This window comes from Anas acuta, chromosome 2, assembly GCF_963932015.1.
Source record: "Anas acuta chromosome 2, bAnaAcu1.1, whole genome shotgun sequence".
NCBI classification, from domain to species: Eukaryota; Metazoa; Chordata; class Aves; order Anseriformes; family Anatidae; genus Anas; species Anas acuta.
Genome location: NC_088980.1, coordinates 141,674,854 through 141,698,348, shown reverse-complemented (window position 1 = coordinate 141,698,348; position 23,495 = coordinate 141,674,854). Strand labels below are relative to the sequence as shown.

The 23,495-nt window shown below is 38.4% G+C and overlaps 1 protein-coding gene across 1 annotated transcript in view; it reads left to right on the top strand.

The window, feature by feature from the left end:
* The window catches only part of CSMD3 (CUB and Sushi multiple domains 3), a 668,812-nt gene that overhangs the window by 506,490 nt on the left and 138,827 nt on the right, over positions 1-23,495 (top strand). The window contains 4 exon segments of the mRNA XM_068672527.1: positions 12,913-13,026; positions 13,728-13,823; positions 14,744-14,947; positions 18,710-18,834. Coding sequence (XP_068528628.1) covers positions 12,913-13,026; positions 13,728-13,823; positions 14,744-14,947; positions 18,710-18,834 — 539 coding nt within the window.

Genomic DNA, 23,495 nt, shown 5'->3' with positions numbered 1-23,495 from the left:
GATCTGGGAAATAGTATCATAGATAGCTGCTGTGTTGGATGACAGGAAAATACATAATTAAAAACCATTACTGCCAAAGAACTAACTTTGGCAAAAGAACTAACTTTTACCAAAAGAATTAATCTATCCAGGCACAGAGGTGAGGCTTACCAGTCTGTAGTTTCCTGGGTCTTCCTTTCTACCCTTTTTAAAAATGGGAGTGATGTTTCCCCTTTTCCAGTCACAGGGGACTTCACCTGACTGCCATGATTTTTTGAATATGATGGAGAGTTTTGGCAACTACATCAGCCAGTTCCCTCAGGACCCTGGGATGCATGTCATCAGGCCCCATAGACTTGTAGTTGTTAAGTTGCATCAGGAGGTCCTGAACTTGCTCTTTGCTTACAGTGGGAGGGACTTCCCACACCCAAGATGCTCAGGCTTTGAAAGGTGTGGGAATCCTGACCACTAGTGAAGTCCGAGACAAAGAAGTTTATAACTACCTCCGCCTTCTCTGCGTCTGTTGTTACCGGTTATCCGTCTTCATTTGTTAGAGGCAGTACACTCTCCTTAGTCATTTGCTTGTGGCCAATGTACCTGTAGAATTCCTTCTGGTTATTCTTTGCATTCCTTGACAAGTTTAGTTCTGTCAGTGCCTTGGATTTACTGACCCCATCCATGCACATCTGAGCAGCATTTTGGTACTCTTCCCAGGGCATGTGTCCCTGTTTCCACCCTTTGTCCTTCTTTTGCCTAAGTTTGATCAGCAGATTCTTACTCAACCATGCAAGTTTCCTACCTTCCCTGCTTGATTTATTGCACATGGGAATAGAGAGCTCTTGCACTCTAAGAAAAATAGCCTTAAAAAGTTGACAGCTCTGATCAGATCCTCTGTCCCCAAGGATCATGTCTCATGGAATCTCATCCACTAATTCTTTGAACAGCTGGAATTTGGCTCTTCTGAAGTTCAGGGTCCTGACTATGCTCTTAGCCAGGCCCATTTCCCTCAGGATCATCCACTTAACCAGGGCATGGTCATTGCATGACTTCCTCCAATCCTAACCTCTTTAATGAGTTCATCTGAATGGACCACCAGGTTCAGTAATGCTTCTCCTCTGATTTGTTTGTCTAATACCTGGATGAGGAAGTTGTCTTCAATGCACTCCAGGAGTCTTCTGGATTGCTTACTGCCTGCCACATAGCTTTCCCAGCAAACATCTGTGTGGTTGAAATCCCCCAGGAAGATCGCCTGTAAGTGCAATGCTTCTTGTAGCTGGAGAAAAAAGGCCTCATCGACAGGCTTATCTTAATCAGGCAACCTGTAGTAGACCCCAAACACAAGGTGTCCTTTGTTGATCCAGTCCTTAATTTTTACTGACACACTCTCAGGCTATCCCTCTCTAGACATATACAAACCTACGGGGCAAAATGGGATCCACTCAAGGGTACTGAGGGAGGTGGCAGAAGTACTCACCAAGCCTCTTTCCATCACTTATCAACAGTCCTGACTATCAGGGAAGGTCCCAGTCAACTAGCGACTAGCAAATGTGATGATCATGTACAAGAAGAGCTGGAAGGAGGATCCAGGAAACTACAGGCCTGTCAGTCAGACCTCATTGCTGGGGAAGGTTATGGAGCAGATTATCTTGAGTGCCATCTCACAGCACAATGCAGAACAACCAGGTAATCAGGCCCAGTCGGTGTGAGTTTATGAAAGACAGGTCCTGCTTGATGAATCTGATCTCCTTCTACGACAAGGTGACCTGCTCAGTGGATGAGGGAAAGGCTGTGGATGCGGTCTACCTAGACTTCAGTAAGGCCTTTGTCTCTGTTTTCCACAACCTTCTTCTGGAGAAACTGTCTGTTCATGGCTTGGACAGGTATATGTTTCACTGGGTTAAAAACAGCCTGGATGGACAGGACAGGACTCCATGGCAAAAGGAGTTAAATCCAGTTGGAGGCCAGTTACTAGTGCTGTCCCCCAGGGTTCAGTACTGGGGCTACTTCCCTTCAATATCTTTATCAATGGTCTGGATGAGGAGATCAAGTTCACCATCATGAATTTTGCAGATGACACCAAGGTAGGTGCGAGTATTGATCTGCTCAAAGGTAAGAAGACTGTACAGAGGGATCTGGATAGGCTGGACTGATGGGCTGAGGCCAACTGTACAAGGTTCAACAAGATTAAATCCTGGGTCCTGTACTTGGGGCACAACAACCCCATGCAACACTACAGGCTGGGGGAAGATTGTCTGGAAAGCTGCCTAGCAGAAAGGGACTTGGAAGTATTGTTCAATAGCCAGAATATGAGCCAGCAGCGTGCTCAGATGGCCCTGAAGGCCTACAGCATCCTGGTTTGTATTATAAGCAATATTGCTAGCAGGATCAGGGAAGTAATTGTCCCTCTGTACTCGGATCTGGTGAGGCTGCTCCTCAAATACTGTATTAAGTTTCATCAAGGTGCTGGAGCACATCCAAAGAATGGCAACAAAACTGATTAAGGATCTAGAGAATAAGTCTTATGAAGAGCAGCTGAGGGAGCTGAGGTTGTTTAGCCTACAGAAAAGGAGGCTTATACCTTACCTTATTGCACTGTACCTTAAAGGAGGCTACAGCGAGGTAGAGATTGGTCTCTTCTCCCAAACGCCAAGTGATCAGACGAGGAAATGGCCTTCAATTGTGCCAGAGAAGGTTTAGGCTTGATATTAGGAAAAAAATCTTCGCTGAAAGGTTTGTGAAGTTCTGGAACAGGCTGCCCAGGGAAGTAGTTGAGTCACCATCCCTAGAGGTCTTCAAAACACATGTAAATGTAGAGCTTTGTGACATGGTTTAGTGGTGGACTTGGCAGTGCTAGGTTACTGGTTGGACTTGGTGATCTTAGAGGTCTTTTCCAATCTAAATGATTCAATGATTCTATGAAATTCAACAATTGTAGGTAGAGAAACAATTTTAAGAACTATAAACCTAGTCAGAAAGGTAAGACAGAGTTTTTGTCTGCAGGGATAAATAAACCAGCACTGCCTATTTAAAGAAATAACAATAATAGACTCTTGAATTTCAGGTTAGTCAAATTAAAACAAACCAAAATAAAGAAGATTGTGTGGTGTTTCTTTCAGGGCTCTGTGTTACAAAGCAGACTTAAGACATAATAATATTACTTGTTATTATCACATATCTGGGGCACAATAACCCCAAGCAGAGCTACAGGCTGGGAGATGAGTGGTCGGAAAGCTGCCAGGAAGAGAAGGACCTGGGAGTATTGGTTGATAGTTGGCTGAATGTGAGCCAGCTGTGTGCCCAAGAAGGCCAACGGCATCCTGGCTTGTATCAGAAACAGTGTGACCAGCAGGGCTAGGGAAGTGATTGTCCCCCTGTACTCGGCTCTGGTGAGGCCGCACCTCGAGTACTGTGTTCAGTTTTGGGCCCCTCACTACAAGAAGGACATCGAGGTGCTCGAAAGAGTCTGGAGAAGGGCGATGAAGCTGGTAAGGGGTCTGGAGAACAAGTCCTATGAGGAGCAGCTGAGTGAACTGGGTTTGTTCAGCTTGGAGAAAAGGAGGCTCAGGGGTGACCTCATTGCTCTTTATAAATACATTAAAGGAGGCTGTAGTGAGGTGGGGGTTGGCCTGTTCTCCCATGTGCCTGGTGACAGGACGAGGGGGAATGGGCTAAAGTTGTGCCAGGGGAGTTTTAGGTTGGATATTAGGAAGAACTTCTTTACTGAGAGGGTTGTTAGGCATTGGAATGGGCTGCCCAGGGAAGTGGTGGAGTCACCATCCCTGGAGGTCTTTAAAAGATGTTTAGATGTTGAATTTAGCGATATGTTTTAATGGAGGACTTGTTAGTGTTATGTCAGAGGTTGGACTCGATGATCCTTCCAACCTAGACAATTCTGTGATTCTGTGATATTCAGTATAATACAATATAATAAGCGTATATAGTATTTAAACTTAAATTTACAGTTTTTTTTTAGTTTTTAGGGTTGTTTTGTCTTTTTATGTGTTTGTTTTCTGTGCTATTGTGCTGCTGCAGATTCAGGAAGGGTTTCACATATGAGTATATGTGAATATCATAATGAGTCAAACCAGGAAAGATGGATGTGAGCTGCAGAAAGGGAAATAGAATTCTGAGGCTTAGAGTAGTATGATAATTTATGAAATCTAATCAACATAGCTGATTTTAGGAAAAAACAAGAAATGTGTGTATTACAAGAATTCACTCCTCTTCCAAATTCAGGATAAGGCCTGAGTGCCATTTCTCTCCCATTCCATTTTGTATGGAATTATGTCTCTTTGTGGGGAAATATGTGTGCATATTTTTTCTCTACAATTTCACTTGACTATTTTGCATGCTGAGCTTCTAGTGTTACTAACTGCTCCACCCTGTGTCCCTAAACACACTTTTTTTTGTCTCTTCATACCTTTATATAAAGTTTATTTTCTCAAAAATGGGAAAATATAGCATTTCCCATCTTTTTTTTTTTCCCCTCCTGCTCTGGAAATGCAGGAATACGGTAATGAAAAAAAGGACCGGCCAGCATGCTTTCATTCAACACTTTCTTTACAAAAGTAAAACAAAGGAAGAAACAGAATATGGGCTACAGCTCAGACCTTTTGGGATATTTTCTTCCCCTTGATGGAAGGAAGAAAACAGCACATGAAGTAAGAACAAGAATTCTTTATGCCCTCCCTTATCTATTCCTTGTTTGCAGAAAGAAAAAAAATCTTTTTTATCCTCCCTCATCTTCTGTATGTTCTGCAAGGAGATGGAGGACTCTACCTGAGAGCATAATCGCTAAGGCTACCAATGGAGCAGATAGTTCATGATCCAAGGCAGAAAGTTCAGTTAAGGCTTTTTCCATAGACAAAGGGATTAAAGCTAGACAGTGGTGCATGTCACATACACTATGAACAGTATAAATTTACATTAATTTTTCCTGCCCCAGTACAGTCAACTAGAACACGTATGCATGGCTTGGAAATCTCTACTATATTTATGTTGAACATTATTGTTAAATGCGACCTCATTCAGTTATATTTCTTTTTTTTCTAATAATATTACACTAATATTATACATATGATAATATTAAAATATAATTGCATTATATTTGAGGGCTTCTGTAGATTTGTGATGCCTTTTTGAAGTTGGTATATACATTAGGAAATGTGAAAGAGTAATCGAGCTTCAGTAGCCCTGTTCCTTCTATCTCTTCATACCTTTTACATATTTTAATTTTCAGTTATTTAATGTTTTCTCTTTATTGTTTCATCTGATTATTTTTGTATCGTTATATCAATTCCATTCATCTGCAATTGCTCAAGTCACTTGCCCTTGTTAATAATTTTCTGTTGAGGGTAAGCAGTTCTCTACCCTTACTTATGACAGTAAGAACATCACTTCCAGTGGTGTACACCTAAACCCATCACTAGCTTTATTTTGACGTCTAGTCTGCAGTTCACCCTAGAAGCTTATACTATTCAAATTAATTTTTCCTGTTTCCAAGTTCAGGAACGCTAGACAGCTGTTTTATAATGGCTATTTGCGTTGAAATTGAGATTTGCCCTACAGGATACTACTAGTAGGGGCTCTACATTTTATTCACAATTAGTTTTCTTGTTATACTACAGCATATGCTAATAAGTATCATCCACTATCGAGATATCTAACATATCATTATCGATTACCGCTACAGGAATAAGGTAGATTGAATATGTTAACAGTAGCTGGTAGAAAACAAAATGTTTGGAAATGTAAGAGGAAAAATATTTCACGACTATTTTTATTTAAAAACTAAATAATAGCAAAACTACTACCACAAAGATACTCCACTATTGTTATGTCAAACACGTATTCCGCTGCATAGTAAAAGATCAGGTCTTCCAATTTGTTTGTGTGAACTGGTGAAAATTAATTTAGGTTATTGAAAACAATATTTCTATATGCATGAATTCTATAAGATCACCTCTTTTTCGTTGTGACCTTTCAGTCTGTCCCTTCAAAAACCTTTTCTGTGTTTACTAAAATAATTACTTTTTGAAGAGTCCAACATACACTCAAGTTATATTGCAGTTTTACTGGACATTTTTTTTCAGGTAGAAGGGGTTGAATATCAATTTATTTGTTGTTTGTCAACAGGAATAAAATTTAATTTAAAAATATTGAGTAAGTCCATCATTCCAGTGTGTTCCTAGGTCATCAAAAATAGAAAAGTAAATTTCATACATTTTTTTTCATGTTGCTTTTTATGAAACTAAAGGGATTACTCACTGGGAACACTATGTTCCAGCAGGAGAGGCTTGCATTTCTTGTTTCTTACTGATTACCTGTTACCTTTAGTCATCACAAAGATGCTAGTGAGAGATTTATCTTTTTCTGTCCTTTAATGACTTTTGAAGTTTCTAAACAATGCTACTTTTCTTTATTTTTTTTTTCCAGAAAAAAATAAAATAAAATTAATATGCTGCTTTAAAAAGCCTGATAGGGAAAACATCACATCTAAATCATAAGCAAAGAGAAGATGTCAACAGTGGAGCTAGTGAAGAATAAGATTTATTTTTTTTTTTACAGATTCACTGAACTCAAACATTTGTGTTGCTGTCAGCAAGGTTCTAGTTTTGGAAGATTGCTTAGTCTGATGACAAAAATTCTATTTGAAATGATGAGAAGCTAGCTTCTGGAAGTAACTTCAAATTCTGAGGAAGTCCTCTAGCTTCTGTCTATACCACAACACCTTGACTTTACAGTTACTATCAGAAGAAACCTATTGAGACTCCCTGCTTCCATTTTCATTTTTTAAAGAGTATAAAAGATTTATGTAAAACACCATGCTCAAGCACAACTTAAAATTATTATTCATAGCAAATGGATGGCTTTGGCTAGCCGTTCATGTCTTTCACACACAGAAACAGACTTTTTACTCCCACTCTTTAATAGTTCCTGGTGGCAGATGTATTTATAGAGATAATTTGTGCCCTATTTGGGACATTTGTTAATATCATAAAGGCAAATGAATTGCATCAGTAATAGACTTCATCTTAAAGCTTTCTGAGTTTGATACATCATAAGCCAAAAAATATACCCCATTCATGTCAATAGGAAACCTTGGGTGAGGAAACACAGCTCATCTTACTCCACTGAAACTATATGGACCACTGTATTAGTTGAACGTTCGTAAGTCTGACAGGATTTACTCCAGAGTACTTAAGGAATTAGCAAATGCTATAGCTGAACCCCTCTCAACAACTTACCAAAGGTCTTGGCAGCCTGGGGAGGTTCCTCCTGACTGGAAGCTAGCCAATGTTATACCTATCTACAAGAAGGGCCTAAGAAAAGACCCGGGAGACTACAAACCTGTAAGCCCCTGACAAAATTATGAAGAAGGTTGTCTTTGGGCATATTGAAAGACATTTAGAACAAAGCTATTATCAAACATAATCAACGTGGGTTCACCAAGGAAAGTCCTGTCTTAGTAATTTGATCTCCTTCTGTTACAAGATCACCTGTGTGGTGAATGAAGGGAAGATGGTGGAAGTAATCTTTCTGGATTTTAGTAAGACCTTTAATACCATCCCTCATTGTATCTTTCTGGACAAATTATCCAACTGTGAGTTGAACAAGTACATGCTACACTGGGTGATGAACTGGCTTAATTGTAGAGCTCAGTGGATTGTAGTGAATTGGGCTACATCTGGCTGGTGGGCAGTCACTAGTGGTGTTCTCAAGGGCTCAGTTCTAGGGACAGTTCTATTCAATATTTTTATCAATGATCTAGATACAATAGTTGAATGCAACCTCAGCAAGTTTGCTGATGATGCTAAACTGAGAGGTGCTATTGGCTCCCTGGAGGGACAAGAAGCCTTGCAGAAGGATCTAGATAGATTAGAGCATTGGACAATCATCAACGGCATGAAATTCAACAGGGGTAAATGCTAGGTGCTGTACATGAGATGAAGTAATGTCAGACACAAGTACAGACTGGGAGACAAATGGCTAGAGAACAGCTCAGCAGAAAGGGATTTGAGGGTGCTGATTGACTGCAGGCTCAACATGAGTCAACAGTGTGCCCTGGCAGCCAAGAGGGCAAACGACATTGTGGGGTGCATTCAACACAACATAACCAACCAGCCAAAATAGGTGATTCTCCCACTATATTTAGACTTGGTGCAGCCTCATCTTGAGTATCATGTGCAGTTCTGATCTCCAAAATATAAAAAGGATATTAAGATGCTTGAATGCATCCAGAGGAACAACAAAGCTGCTAAAAGGGCTGGAAGGTATCTCCTATGAGGAGAGGCTGAGGACACTTGGTTTGTCTAGTTTGGAGAAATGGAAGCTAAGAGGTGACCTTATTGCTTTATACAGCTTCCTGAGGAAAGGAAATGGAGAGGGAGATGCTGATCACTTCTCCCTGGTAAGCAATGATAGTTTGCAAGGTAATGGCACAAAGCTGTGCTAGGGGAAATTCAGACTAGATATTAGGAAGAAATTCTTTACTATGAAGATAGTCAAACACTAGAAGAGGCTTCTTAGTGAGGTGGTTGATGTCCCATGCCTGTCAATGTTCAAGAGACATTTGAATTATGCCCTTAATCATACAATTGTAGAATTACAGAATCACAGAAAGATTTGTTGAAAAGGACTCTAAAGATCATCTAGTTAAAACTACCCTGCCAACACCTCCAACTATATCTGGTTGCCCAAAGTCCCATCCAACCCAGCCTTGGATACTTTCAGCCTTAACCTATCACTACACTCCTTGATAAAAAAGTTTTTCCACATCTTTTCTATAGGCTTCCTTTAAGTACTGGAAGGTCTCCCCAGGCTGAAAAATCCCAATTCTCTCAACTTGCATTCATAGGAGAGGTGTTCCAGCCCTCAGATCATCCTCAGGGTCCTTCTCTGGACTTGCTACAACAGGTCTTTCTTCTTATGTTGGGGACCCAAGGGCTGAAGCCACCTTACTCTAAGTGGAGTCTCACAAGAAAAGAGTAGAGAGGGAGAACCACCTGCGTGACCTGCTGTCCACACTTCTTTTGATGCAGCCCAGGATATGGTTGGCTTTCCAGGCTGCAAGCACACACTGACAAGCTCATGTTGAACTTTTTATCCACCAGCCCCCTCCTCCTCACCTTGGCCCCCCTCCCCTCCCCTCCCCTCCCGTCCCCTCCCCAGCAAGAGATATGAAAGGCTTCTACAGAACCAACAAAAAGAAGAGTAGGAAAATGTGGTTCACTTTTCAAAGGTGCAGGGGTCCTGGTGATTTGCATGAATCTCTACTGGTAGGACAGACTTCAGCAATCCTTTGCCCCTGAGACCATTAGAAGTTTGGAATGAGGAAGGACAAAGTAAGGGAACACTTAAACATCTTGCATGTACACAAGCGCATGGGACCTGATGGGATGCATGCAAGAGTACTGAGGGAGATTAGTTACCTCTGAAATATCATGGAAGTCAAGGGAGGTTCCTGAGAAAAACAAATGCCACTCCTATCTTCAAGAAGGGCAGAGATGGATCTAGGGAAATATAGGCCAGTTAGCCTTACCTCCCTAAATGCCTGGGTAGATGGGACATACAGGCTTGGTCACCTTCTCCAAACATAGCAAGGAAAAGAAGGTTATCGTAAGTAGTAAGCATGGATTTACGAATAGGAAATTATGCCTTACAGACCTGATTGCCTGCTACAATTTGTTGACTGGCTTGGTGGTTGAATGGAGAGCACTGAATGTTGTTTATCCTGACTTTAGCAAGGCTTTCAACACTGGCTTGCATAATATTCTCATTTACAATTTGATGACATACTGAGTAGATAAGAAGTCATTGAGGTGGACTGAAAACTGGCTAATCTGCCAAGCTCAAAGGGTTGTGATCAACAGCATGAATGATAGCTGGCACCCAGTCAGTAATGGCATACCCTAGGGACTGATGCTGCAACCACTATTATTTAATATCTTCATGATATGTATGGTGGGACAGAGTGCACTCCCAGTGAGTTTACAGATGATACAAAACTGAATTTGTTTGATATACCATATAGATGTGCTATCTATATGGTACACCATATCTATACCATAGATACATGTATACCATATACATAGATATACATAGATATACATAGATATACCATATAGATTCAGGTAGCTCATGAGGTTCAACAAGAGTCTGCAGCTGAGGAATAGCTCTGTGCCCTAGTACAGACTGGCAGATAGCTGGCTGGAAAGCAACTTTGCAGGAAAGGTCCTGGGGGTACAGATGGACACCATGCTGAACATGACCCAGCAATGTGCCCTTGCCACAAAGAATGCCTTCAGCCTCTTGGACTACATTAGGCAGAGCATTGCCAGAAAATTGAGTGAGAAGATCCTATCCCTCCATTCAGCACTGGTGAGACACATTAGGGGTGGTATGTCCAGTGCTGGATACCACTACAAGAGAGACATGGATGTACTGGAGCAAGTCTAATGAAGGGTGACAAAGATGGTTAAGCAACTGGACATGTAATAGAGCTGAGATTGTTCAGCCTAGAGAAGAGAAGCTTCAGGGGTATCTCATCATTGTGTATAAATACCTAGGGAGTAAAGGAGACAGAGCCAGGCTTCTTAGTAGTGCCCTGTGATAGAACAAGAGGCAATGGGTACAAACTGAAACATGGTAAATTCCATTTAAACAAAAGAGAAAAATTTTTTTGTAAGGGTGATTGGAACCGAAAACAGCTTGCCCATAGAGGTTGTAGACTCTCAATTCCTGAAAGTATTCAAATTCCTACAAGACACAACCCTTACAATTGTGCTTGAGATGACTCTCCAAGCAAGCAGGTTGGACTAGATGAGCTCTGGAGGCTTCCCGTCTCAGCTATAAATTCAATTTATTTGATCTTTTTTGTATAGAAATTGACCTTTGAACTTGGCCCACTCTATGTTATAATTGCTACGGAATATCTTACAATAGCCCATTAAAACGCAAATATAGTTCATCAATTCTGTTTTTACAGTTTTCCCACAATACAGCTCGTGCTAATAGCTATGCCTCAGAACTTGCCTGAAATTTCTGTACATAGCTTGTAACTTTTCATGATACGGAAAATAGCAGTGGAAGTCACAAGGAATATTGCTTGGCTCAATGGCAAAGTGGACTTCATTGAGTGTGAAAATTCAAGGAAAATACAAACGTGAATGGACAACATGGCAGAAGTAATTAGATGTTAAGCTTGTTAGTTATTTCCAGGAACACCGCAGTGAAGATGTATGCAACTAAATATTTAAAAAATAAGCATTTTCTGAAGATTGGAGGAAAAATAAAGATATTTTTTAGATCTCACTTATGGTTCATCCCAAAGATAGACAAAATACTTTGTAAATGTCTCGTGGAATTGTTCTTTTAATTACTTTTTTGAACATTTTATAAACTCTGCATCCATGCTTTCATTTCAAAAAGAGATTCTCATTTCAAAAAAGGACTTTGTTTCTTCTTGAAGAGTTTATAACAAGATCCCAAGCTAGCAGAGTACAATTGCCATTTTTTACATCTATGAATTTATAGAAAAGGAAATAGGACAAGGAGAAAGAAAAATAAAAAGGGAAAAGGAAAAAGGAAAAGGGAAAGAGGAAAAGGCAGAGGAAAAGGGAAATGAAAAGGAAAAGGGAAAGGGAAAGGGAAAAGAAAAGGAAAAGGAAAAGGAAAAGGAAAAGGAAAAGGAAAAGGGAAAGGGAAAGGGAAAGGGAAAGGGAAAAGGAAAAGGAAAAGGAAAAGGAAAAGGAAAAGGAAAAGGAAAAGGAAAAGGAAGAGGAGGAGGAGGAGGAGGAGGAGGAAGAGCAGGAACAGAAGGAGGAGGAGGATGAAGAAGAGGAAGAGGAAAAAAGACAATTTGAAGACTCCACATTTTTTATGTACTGATTTTAAAACTTTATTAGAATGTATACTTTGGAAGAACTATAAGTGCCTAGCTTCATCTATTACAATAAAATATAGCAGATAAAAATATTACTGACCATATGGCAAAGAAATTTATTATGTCTCCAGTAGCAACACATCATAATATTTACCACTAAATGCCTAACCTGGATAATGAACCACAACCAGAAACTGGTTCTGTTTACCTTCTGTTCTTAGTAGGTGTTACTATTCCTACAAATATATATCTTCTTCCATCTTTTTTACCCCTTTATACTCCTTAAGCCACTTTTCTAGCAAATTGCTAGTAATGGTGACAAAATTAGGGTGTAAGTATTTTGTAGATATTTGGGTCAGAATTAATACAAAAATTTTTTTTCCTATTTTAATTATTTGTATATATTGAAAGAGCAAATACCTCTGACGTGAAAGTGCTGAAAAGACCGCTGAACTTAAGTGCAAAAGTAACGTTATTGAATTCAGTTGTTCATCTAGCATGACTAAAAAATAAATATATTTGTGATTCAGCATATGAATTCCCAAATGTTTGAGTTAACAAACTTTGAGTTAGTTGCTGGAAAACATCAACAAAATGAATGGATAAGACAACATATATAAGAATATGTCAAGACTATAAAGGAGGATATTGAGCTGAGGAATTTGGTGGGGAGGGAAAAGTAGAGAATTTGAAGATATAAAAACAGACTTTTTTTTTGCCTAATTACTAAAATTTTCCAACAATTACATGTATGAACGTATACCTTCATTGCCTATTCTCTATATATAGAATTACATTTTTATCTGTTTAATGCTGTTATGTTATGAAAAATAACAGTATACTCAGGGAAAAATAATTAAATGGTCAGGGAAATCAACCAATAAATATATTTTCAATTAAAATATTTTAATGCAGTATATTAATGTATGTTCTGTTTGTTTGTTTGTTTGTTTGTTTGTTTTCTTTTCTTTTTTTTTTTTTTCTTCTCTTTTTATCCCCCATTTTCGGCTGTTGGTGCTTCTTGCTTTTTCATCTTCCTGTTTGATCAGTGGTTTTTGGCCAGTTTGTATTTTTCCAGACATCACTCCATGATGTGGTTGAAGTATATGATGGCCCATCTCTGCAGTCATCACTGTTATCTTCTCTCTCAGGATCTCATTCAGGTATCTGTTAACAGAACTGTCATTAAACCATTAAAATAAAATTTATTTTATATAAACTATAAAGATAGTGTAGTTAAAAAAAAAAAAAAAAGGAAAGAGAAAAGAAAAGACAACTGTCATATTTTCTTAGATGCTGTTCAGGGAAATATATGAAATTGGGATTTTAAAATAAAAATGTAATCACTCAAAACTGTGTTCATTAGTGAAGAAATAAAAGCCAAGTGGATTTTTTTTATTTTTTTTTTTAATATTCACTTGTTATAGTGTGTATTTGGAGCTTCTTACTTTATGCCTGTATTACTTGTATCTAGTGAGCAATCTGAAATGGATATTATAAAAGGGAAGCCAGCATATTTTTTATAGCAAAGTGAAATTGTATAGATTATGTGCATGTTGACTTATTTACAGAGACATGGTGTGAATATATATATATATATATATATATATATATATATATACTTTTTATAAGGGAAAAATATATATTCATAATAACCGTAGTGATTTTTAGTCCCCCTTTTCTAGAACAGCATGATACTGCCAACTTAAGACGTTGAATCTATCCTGCCAAGTTAAAGAAACAGAACAGGACTGGAAGGGGGGAGGGGAGGGTTGTCTTAGCTGTAGAGTTGTTGACAGGAATTTTGTATGTTTCTTTAGTAAAAACTGATTATGATAGCTTTATATTTGCTTTGTTTGAGTAGGTGAATCCCTTCCATTGAGCTCAGGTAACCAGATCACGGTTAGATTTACTTCAGTTGGACCAGTAACAGCTAAAGGATTTCATTTTGTTTACCAAGGTGAGAGAGCCTGGAAAAGTTTGTAAATTTATTAATTTCTTCACAAGTTGTAAATGATCAGAGAGGAACAGACTGAAAATTAAAAGGAAATTAATAGCCTGTTAATGATGTAACAAGTTTCATGATTTCTGCCTGTTTTTAAAAATAATGTTAGCACCATTCTTCTATTTGTATTTTAAATGTTAAATCAAATAATTAAGAAGCATAAGGGAAGTTCCAAATTTAAGAAGGTGGTTATAGAATGCAGTTGTTTTATGTTTGCTAATATGATTGATTAATGCTAGATATATCTTGTGGCTCAAACTGGTTTCTTTTTAAAGAAACTGGTTTTCTTTTTAAATCTCTCACATTAAATATGAGTAACTGCAAATAGTATTACCTGTGGGTGAATCAGTGATCTTTCTATCATTAAACTGCTTCCCTTTATTTACATTATTTGCCTTTTTATGGGTAAAACATAGAAATGGTTATACATCAGTATTTGCAACTGCAATCCATTTTTCTATGGATTCTAAATCCTGATCTGGCAGGCATAATACACATTTAGAAATCCACATGAATAAATGTAAACACCTATCTGACATAGATTGTTTGTTTTGTTTTGTTTTGTGTTTTTAACTATTAGATTAACATTTCATAGTGATATTTCTTTTCAGTGCCATTTTAGAAAGGTTTCATTATGGATTTTATGCATTGCTTTTCATCTTGGCAAGGATATCACTGCTATGCGCTTCTAAATAGCAACTTAGTCATCAGAAGTATGTAATCCACATTGTGAAGATTAAGTTGGGGATTAAGCAGATGTTCTTAACTGGCAAATAAGTGAATGTTACTTCCAGTCATTCCAAATATTTGTGGTTCAAAATCTGTATTCCTCCACCAAATCTAAAATTAGGAATCCACAATTCTTATGTTTGCAGCTGTTCCAAGAACAAGTGCAACACAGTGCAGCTCTGTGCCTGAACCAAGATTTGGAAAAAGGATTGGAAATGAATTTGCAGTTGGGTCATTGGTTCTTTTTGAATGCAATCCAGGGTATATCCTTCATGGATCAACAGCAATTAGATGTGATACAGTACCAAATGCGTTGGCACAGTGGAATGATTCTCTCCCTACATGTGTTGGTGAGTTCTTCAGGCTTTTTAATAGGACTAATTGCTGCCTAAAGTGTCGACCATCATCTCTAGCTGAATGTTTTCCTTCATTGTCATCCACAAAATATTTTATTCCTGCTTACTTTTACTCACTTTCTTCTCCATTCAAGGTTAAGATTTTATTACCCTTTCAATTCTAACCTTGCTGCAATATTTCACTAGTTTCATGAACATACCCTTCTGTTATAAATTATATGTTACCTTCTTTTACATTAACATCAGTGACATCTCTCGTTATCCTTTAATCAAGTTTCGGAAATAACAGTTCATTCTCTCACTCACTCCTTCAAGACTAAGATGCTCTCACCTTTTGGGTCTCTAATAAGATAGTGTAAGCTGTTATGAAGAAGACTACTATATTAAAGATTTAAAAATAGTTAAGCTAATATTTCAATGCTTGTCAAAAAAAAAGCAGTAATTTTCCAGAGCAGTAAATATATCTCATCTGGTTCTGGTCATACAAGATTAAATTCTCAACATTTGAGTCTAAAATTAATGTGCATCCATTGACATTAATAAAGCTGATCTGTACCGACTGGAAATCTGGTGATAGTTCTGAAAAGTTGCAGAGTAAGGAAATAAAATGAAATAAAATGATTTTTCCATAGGTTTACATCAAGGGCAAATACAACACATTGGCAGCTGTGCATGTTATTTTTAATTGAGTTTTTTTGTTTGTTTGATTTTTTTTTTAATATAAAAAAACAGTTGTTTATAAATGAATCAAAATTGGTTGTCATTTACATGGATTTTTTTTTTTTTTTTGCAATGCCATCAAACTTTTCCACCTGTAACATCTGTTGCAGTACCAACTGCCCTATACATTAATTTTGTGAAAATTTAATACATTAAAAAACATCAATTCTGAGGATGAAGGCATCTGAAGAACACAGTTCCCAAACCAAACAGTAAATGTATGTACGAGTTAGTTACTTTACTATTCTTGAAAGACAATAGATTTTTTAGAAAAATCATCCTAACCTGTTGCAAAACCACACTATAGAACTGACCCCAGCATCATTAAGTAGTACATAAGCAGAGTTTTAGATGAGTGGAGGAGGAAGGGAAAAAGGAAAAAAAAAAAAAAAAACAAACACATTTTTAATTAGGTTGGTTTTGAATCCTCTTTGCTTAATCATATAATGCTGCATGGTAGAGACCAAGTGCTTTTCAATAAAAACAAAATGTTTCCTCCATAATACTAAAATCTTGACAGAGATAACGACCAAGTGCCACTGGAGTAATATTAATAAAATAGGATTAACAATATATTATACATGAATAATGTTTATTTGGACTGTTTCAGTCAAAATGAATAGAACCATGATTAATATATCAGTAAGAAACTGAAGTATTTATCTATACTTCATTTATCCTCAATTGCTATGGTAGAACCAATATAATTGATTTTTGTTTATACCCTTGAAATGTATTCACTTTTTTTTCAGACATAACAATTCAGCAAAATAATTATTTTGGTCATTGATCACAATGTATTATATTATGTACATATACATATGCATATGCATATACATATAGACTTACTCTGTGAAAGACAAACTGTCTCTAGGCAAGCTGTGAAAGGGTTACAGGCCACTTTACATGTGAAAATTACTGTGCCAATAACAGTGATAAAATATATATGAGGATAAAATTCCATTGAACTAAATCAGTTTAATAATTGAAGTGGTAGACCTGACCACATTAGATTGCCTTAACTCTAGTGAATGTTTGAATGTTTTCTTAGAGATAGCAGACATCAATCATTCTGTCCATCCTTTTACAAGTAATTATTTAAACGTTTTGAGTTATATAGATCTTTAGTTTATCTATGTAATTTGAAGAGATTCTAACAATTATATGCCATACAAAATGTAGCTACAGTATTTGTTATTAAGTGGCATTCTTCTACATATTTTATAAATCCTCATATTTTTATCTAATGAAATCAATTCAGAACTTATTGAAGTTGCGTAGAAATGATACATTAGCTTCTGTTTAACATCGTTGTTGGCAACATGGACAGTTGGATTGAGAGCACCCTCAGCAAGTTCATCAATGGCAACAAGCTGTGTGGTGCGGCTGGTACACTGGAGGGAACAGATGCCATCCAGAGGGACATTGACAGACTTGAGAGGTGGGCCTGTGTGAACCTCATGTCCAACAAGGCCGAGTGGCAATTTCAAGAACAGGGCAATTCCAAGAACAAATACAGGCTGAGTGAAGAATAGCTTAAGATTAACTCCAAGGAGAAGGATCTAGGGGGGAGGTTGGTTGATGAAAAACTCATCATGGGCATGGCAATGTGTTGCAGCCCAGAAAGTCAAACATATCCTGGGCTGCATCAAAAGAAGTAGGGACAGCAAGCAGGTCAAGAGAGGGTGATTTTTTACTCTGTTCTCATGAGACCCCATTTAGATTACTGCCTTCAGCTCTGCGATCCCCAATATAATAAGAACATGGACCTGTGAGACCAAACACAGAGGAGAGCCACAATCAAAGGGCTGGAACACCTTTGCTGTGAAGATAGGTTGAGGGAGTTGCTTTCTTCAGCCTGGAGAGAGAAGTCTCCAGGGAGACCTCACTGCAGACTTCCAGTACCTAAAGGAGGGACTACAAGAAAGCTGGAGAGGGACTCTTTATCAGGAAGTGTACCATTACAAGGGGTAATAGTTTTAAACTAAAAGAAGGAATATTTAGATTAGACAGAAGGAAGAAATTCTTTACTCAGAGGGTGGTGAAGTACTGGAACAGGTTGCCAGAGAAGCTATGGATGCCCCATCCTTGGCTGTGTTCAAGACCAGGTTGGCTGGGGCTTTGAGCAACCTGGTCTAGCGTCTGGCACCCCTATCCATGGCAGGAGGATTGGAATTAGATTATCTTTATGGTCCATTCCAACCCAAAGCATTCCATGTTTCTAACAGTTTGTTAAACTATCTCATCAATCTTTTCCTTCAACTTCTTAAATACCAAAGAATATCTGTATCTAGATTAAACTTTAGTTTTATTTGTCCCTGTCAGAGCATCTAACAAACTAGTCAAGATACATTCAAGTTGGATCGTTCAGAAGGGAAATGGTGTTGATGTACACCTCTGTCTCATTCCATCTGTAACACTATTATTAATCCATGGACATAGATATGATGAGTGAAGTAAGCCTTTAGCAATTTCTTTACTAATATGATAGATCCATAGTCTGTAATTGCTTAATTCATACAATCAAAGAAGAGTTGCCAAGGAGTTGAGACTGGTGATATTGATTATTTAGACAATAAAAATAGCAATATTAAGATAGAATTTTTCTATTTTACTCCTTTATACTAATAAAATACATAACTGTTTAAACTTCATTCTTAAGCACTAACAATTAAACTTTATCTTTGTAAGGTTCCTAGGACATATTGGAATGAATTTTGTTTTGTTAAAGGCCAAATAAATAAGACAGGGGAATATGAATGAATCATGGAATCATAGAATGACATGGGTTGGAAGGGACCTTGAAATATTGTGTAGCTCCATGGGCTGTGATGCCACTTTGTTGTTGTTTTGTTTGTTTTTCTTGTTGTTGTTGTTGTTCCTGAGGCAAATATATATTTTTTTTAAGTGTAACATAAATTTACAAAAGTTTTCAGACATAGTATGATGAATGTTGATTAAGCTTTAATAATAATAACTCTTCTCACTTGTGAGGCTTTGCACTTCTTTTTTTTTGACTTGTGCATTTCCTTTCAGTGCCCTGTGGTGGAATTTTAACAAAGCGCAAAGGGACCATTTTGTCTCCTGGTTACCCTGAACCTTATGACAACAATCTGAATTGTGTGTGGAAGATCACAGTACCAGAGGGAGCTGGGATTCAGGTAAGTATACTTGTTATTTTCTTGTTATCATCGTGTTTAAAAATGTTTTTCCTGGTGCAAGAGCATGAAAAGGGTTTTCATACATCCTTTCTCTCACTAATGATGGTCACAGTGGAACTCATTGCACATCTTTTCATTCACGAAGTTCTTAAAGGATGTAAGATTTAAAGAAATTTTAAAAGATATACCCGTAACTTTTTAAAACTTTAAGATATATTATTTCAGTATGTCAGTGATTCATTGTAAGGAAGAGGGAATAGAGATGCTTCCCCATGTGTACTTTTTTTTTTTGCCAGTTTTGTTTTGCTTTGTTTTTTGTTTGTTTGGTTGGTTTGGTTTTGTTTTCCTCCCTCCATCAAATTACATAGATCTTGTTCTTGCAGAGTGAAATTAGATGGGTTCTTTCCATGGAGAGATTATGTATGTTTTCTTAGAAGTTCTGTTATTTTACATATAGTTACAAAAGTTCATTGTTAGATAAATATGCTTCAACTGGAGTTGGGAACGAGTCCTTTAAAATACTGATGTAATTCTATTTTACAAAAATTTAGATTAAGACCTTCATGGAATATATAGCAGAAAATTATCTATAAAGCTAAGTTATGTATATCTCACTTTTTAGTGAGAAATTTAGTGAGGCACTTATGGCTATTATAATAGAACTTTCAAGCTTCATCTCATATGATTTCTACCTTAACATTTATCAAGAAACCATGGTAGCAAGTTTTCTATGTCCCTGCTTCAAAAGCAAAATAAAATAAAATAAAATAAAATAAAATAAAATAATAATTTTAAAAGAATAAAAAACTTAGTTTCTGTATATAAAGATGTAATAAAGGTCCAATTGCCTATTGGAGTCCATTTAAAATTGAAGAGATTATTTCTAAATTTACATTTAAAAGTTTTGGAAAGGAAACAGGATAACCATTATTATATCTGTTTTTTAATAAATTACATTACAGAGATTTTAATGTATTCTAATGCGTCAAGAGTTTTCAAAATCATAGAATGACAGAATCACAGAATTGTAGGGGTTGGAAGGGACCTCAAGAAATCATCGGGTCCACTGCAAAAGCAGGTTCCCTACAGCAGGTTGCTCAGGTAGGCATCCAGATGGGCCTTGAATATCTCCAGAGGAGACTCCACAACCTCTCTGGGCAGCCTGTTCCACTGCTCTGTCACCCTCACCATGAAGAAGTTCTTTCACTTGTTGGTGCAGAACTTTTTGTGATCCATTTTTTGGCCATTGCCCCTTGTCTTGTCCCCACAAACCACTGAAAAGAGGTTGGCCAAATCCTTCTGTCTTCCATACTTAAAGTATTTGTAAACTTTAATAAGATCCCCTCTCAGTCTTCTTTTCTCCAGGCTGAACAGACCCAGCAGCCTTTCTTCACAGGGAAGATGCTCTCCACTGGACTCTTTCCAGGATATCCCTGTCTTTTTTGTACTGGCAAGCCCAGAACTGGACACAGGTGACGCCTGACCAGAGCAGAGTAGAGGGGCAGGATCACCCCCCTTAACCTGCTGGCCACACTTCTTTTAATGCACGCCAGGATCCCCTTGGCCTTCTTGGCCACCAGGGCTCACTGCTGGCTCATGGTCAATCTGTTGTCCACCAGGACCCCCAGGTCCTTCTCCTCAGAGCTCCTCTCCAGCAGGTCATCCCCCAGCCTGGACTGATACATGCGGTTGTTCCTTCCCAGGTGCAGGACTCTACACTTGCTCTTATTAAATCTCATTTGGTTTCTTCCTGCCCATCTCTCCAGCTGGTCCAGGTCTCGCTGAATGGCAGCACAGCCTTCTGGTGTGTTGGCCACTCCACCAAACTTTGTATCAGTGACACACTTGTTGAGGGCAGACTCTATTTCCTCATCAAGGTCATCAATGAAGATGTACAAGATAGTATAATGTTGAACAAAATATTATTTTATAATATTTAATAAAATATTATTTTATAGTTTACTGCTATTTATATTCTATATATAGTATATATAGAATATATATAGTATAGTATACGAATAGACTATATATAGAATATATATACTATATATATAGTGTATATATAGTATATGAATATACTATATATAGTATTTTATAGTTTACTGCTATATAATCATTTTTAAAATTCTGTTTTTGTTTGAAATAACTAAAATATTTAATAAAAATGTAAAAAGTTTAAAGAAAACAGAAACATCACAAATGCAACCTAATTTCATACATGGTAACATTTAAGAAAATTATGAGTTCTATTTTCAAAGAGCCATCACTGCCCATCAGCAATAGTGTTTATAAACTAAAACAAATTTGAAATTGATTTTGAAGAACACTACTTGATTAAAACAGTTGATTAAGTTAGGATCCTGCATTCTCTATATTTTCTATGCAATCAGTAATGAAAGCTAAAGATTGTGAAGATAGTTCAGAGCATTTAAATTAGACATTGACTGCGGTCCTGAGTTAGGCACTCACTGCTGATTTCTGGAAGAGTTTATATATCATTACAGACCACATTAGGTGACTAAATCAGTGGTCCTGGTCAAACGGAGAGGTCCCAGATGACTGGAGACTTGCTAATGTGACACCCATCTATAAGAAGGATCATAAAGAGGATTTGGTAAACTATAGGCCTGTCAGCATGACATTGGTGCCAGGAAAGGTTATAGAACAGATCATCTTCAGTGCAATCACACAGCATGTGCAGGGCAACCAGAAGATCAGAGCAAGCCAGCATGGGTTCATAAAAGGCAGGTCCTACCTGACCAACCTCATCTGCTCCTATGACCAAGTAACTCACCCGGTGTATGAGGGAAAGGCTGTTGACATAGTCTACCTAGACTTCACAAAGACATTTGACATGGTCTCCCTCAGTATTCTCCTGGAGAAGGGGGAAGCCCGTGGCTTAGAAAGGTACAGTCTTAAAAACTGGGTTAAAAACTGTCTGGATGGCTGGGACCAGAGAGTGGTGGTGAATGGAGTGAAATCCATCTGTTGACTGGTCACCAGTGGTGTTCTCCACAGGTCAGTGTTGTGGCACATCCTCTTTAATATCTTTATTTATAATTTGGATGAAGGAATTGAATGCACCCTCAGTAAGTCTGCAGATGACACCAAGTTGGGGGGAAGTGGCGATCTGCCAGAGGATAGGAAGACCCTGCAGAGGGACCTGAACAGGATGGATTGATGGGCCAAGGCTAATGGGATGAAGTTTAACAAAACCAAGTACCGTGTCCTGCACTTCGGTCACAAAAATCTCGGGCAGCACAGCAGGCTTGGGGCAGAGTGTCTGGAAAGCTGTGTGACTGAAAAGGATCTGGGAGTATTGGTCAATGCTCGGCTGAATGTGAGCCAGCAGTGTTTCCAGCTGGACAAGGAGGCCATCTGCACCCTAGCTTGTATCAGGAATAGCATAGTCATCAGAACCAAGGAAGTGATTGTCCTCCTGTACTCTGGTCTGGTTAGGCCACACCTTGAGTACTGTGTTCAGTTTTGGGACCCTAACAACAAGAAGGACATTGAGTCCCTGGATTGTGTCCAGAGAAGCTGGTGAAGGGTCTAGAAAACAAGGTCTATGAGGAGCGGCTGAGAGAACTGGGATCATGACTTGTCATTATCAGTCTCTGAATAAGTTATTCATTTATAGTTGTGAAAATGTAATGGCAGAAATGCAATTTCATGGACATGCCTATGATTATAATTAGGTTTGTAGAACCTTTAATCATGGAATCATAGAATGACCTGGGTTGAAAAAGACCTTAAAGATCATCTAGTTTCAACCCCCCTGCTCTGGGTATGGTTGCCAACCACTAGAGCAGGCTGCCCAGAGCTGCATCCAGACTGGCCTTGAATGCCTTCAGGGATGGGGCATCCACAACCTATCTGGGCAACCTGTTCCAGTACCTTACCACCCTCTGAGTGAAAAACTTTCTCCTAATTTCTAACCTAAATCTCCCCTGTCTTAGTTTAAAACCATTCCACCTAGTTCTATCACTATCAACACACATAAACAGGCATTCCCCCTCCTGTTTATAAGCTCCCTTCAAGTACTGGAAGGCCACAATGAGGTCTGCCCGGAGCCTTCTCTTCTCCAAGCTAAACAAGACCAGTTCCATCAACCTTTTTTCTCACAGGGGAGGTACTCCAGTCCTCTGATCATCTTAGTGGCCCTCCTCTGGACTCGTTGCAAGAGCTCCATATCATTCTTGTGCTGGGGGCCCTAGTAGGTCTGCACGCAGTATTCTAGGTGGGGTCTCACAAGAGCAGAGTAGAGGTGGACAATCACCTCCCTCTCCCTGCTGGCCACCCATTTTTTAATGCAGCCCAGGACATAGATGGCCTTCTGGGCTGCAAGTGCTCACTGCTGGGTCATGTCCAGCTTCTCATCCATCAGGATCCCCAAGTCCTTCTCCACAGGGCTGTTCTCAAGTTCTTCTCCCAGTCTATATAAATACCTGGGATTGCCCCAGCCTAAGTGCAACACCTTGCACTTGGCCTTGTTGAACCTCATTAGGTTCTCATGGGCCCACTTGTCCAACCTGTCCAGGTACTTCTGGACAGCATCTCTTCTCTCTATTGTATTGACCACACCGCTCAACTTGATGTCATCTGCAAACTTGATGAGGGTGCACTCGACTCCGTCTTCTATGTCATTGATAAGGAAAAGC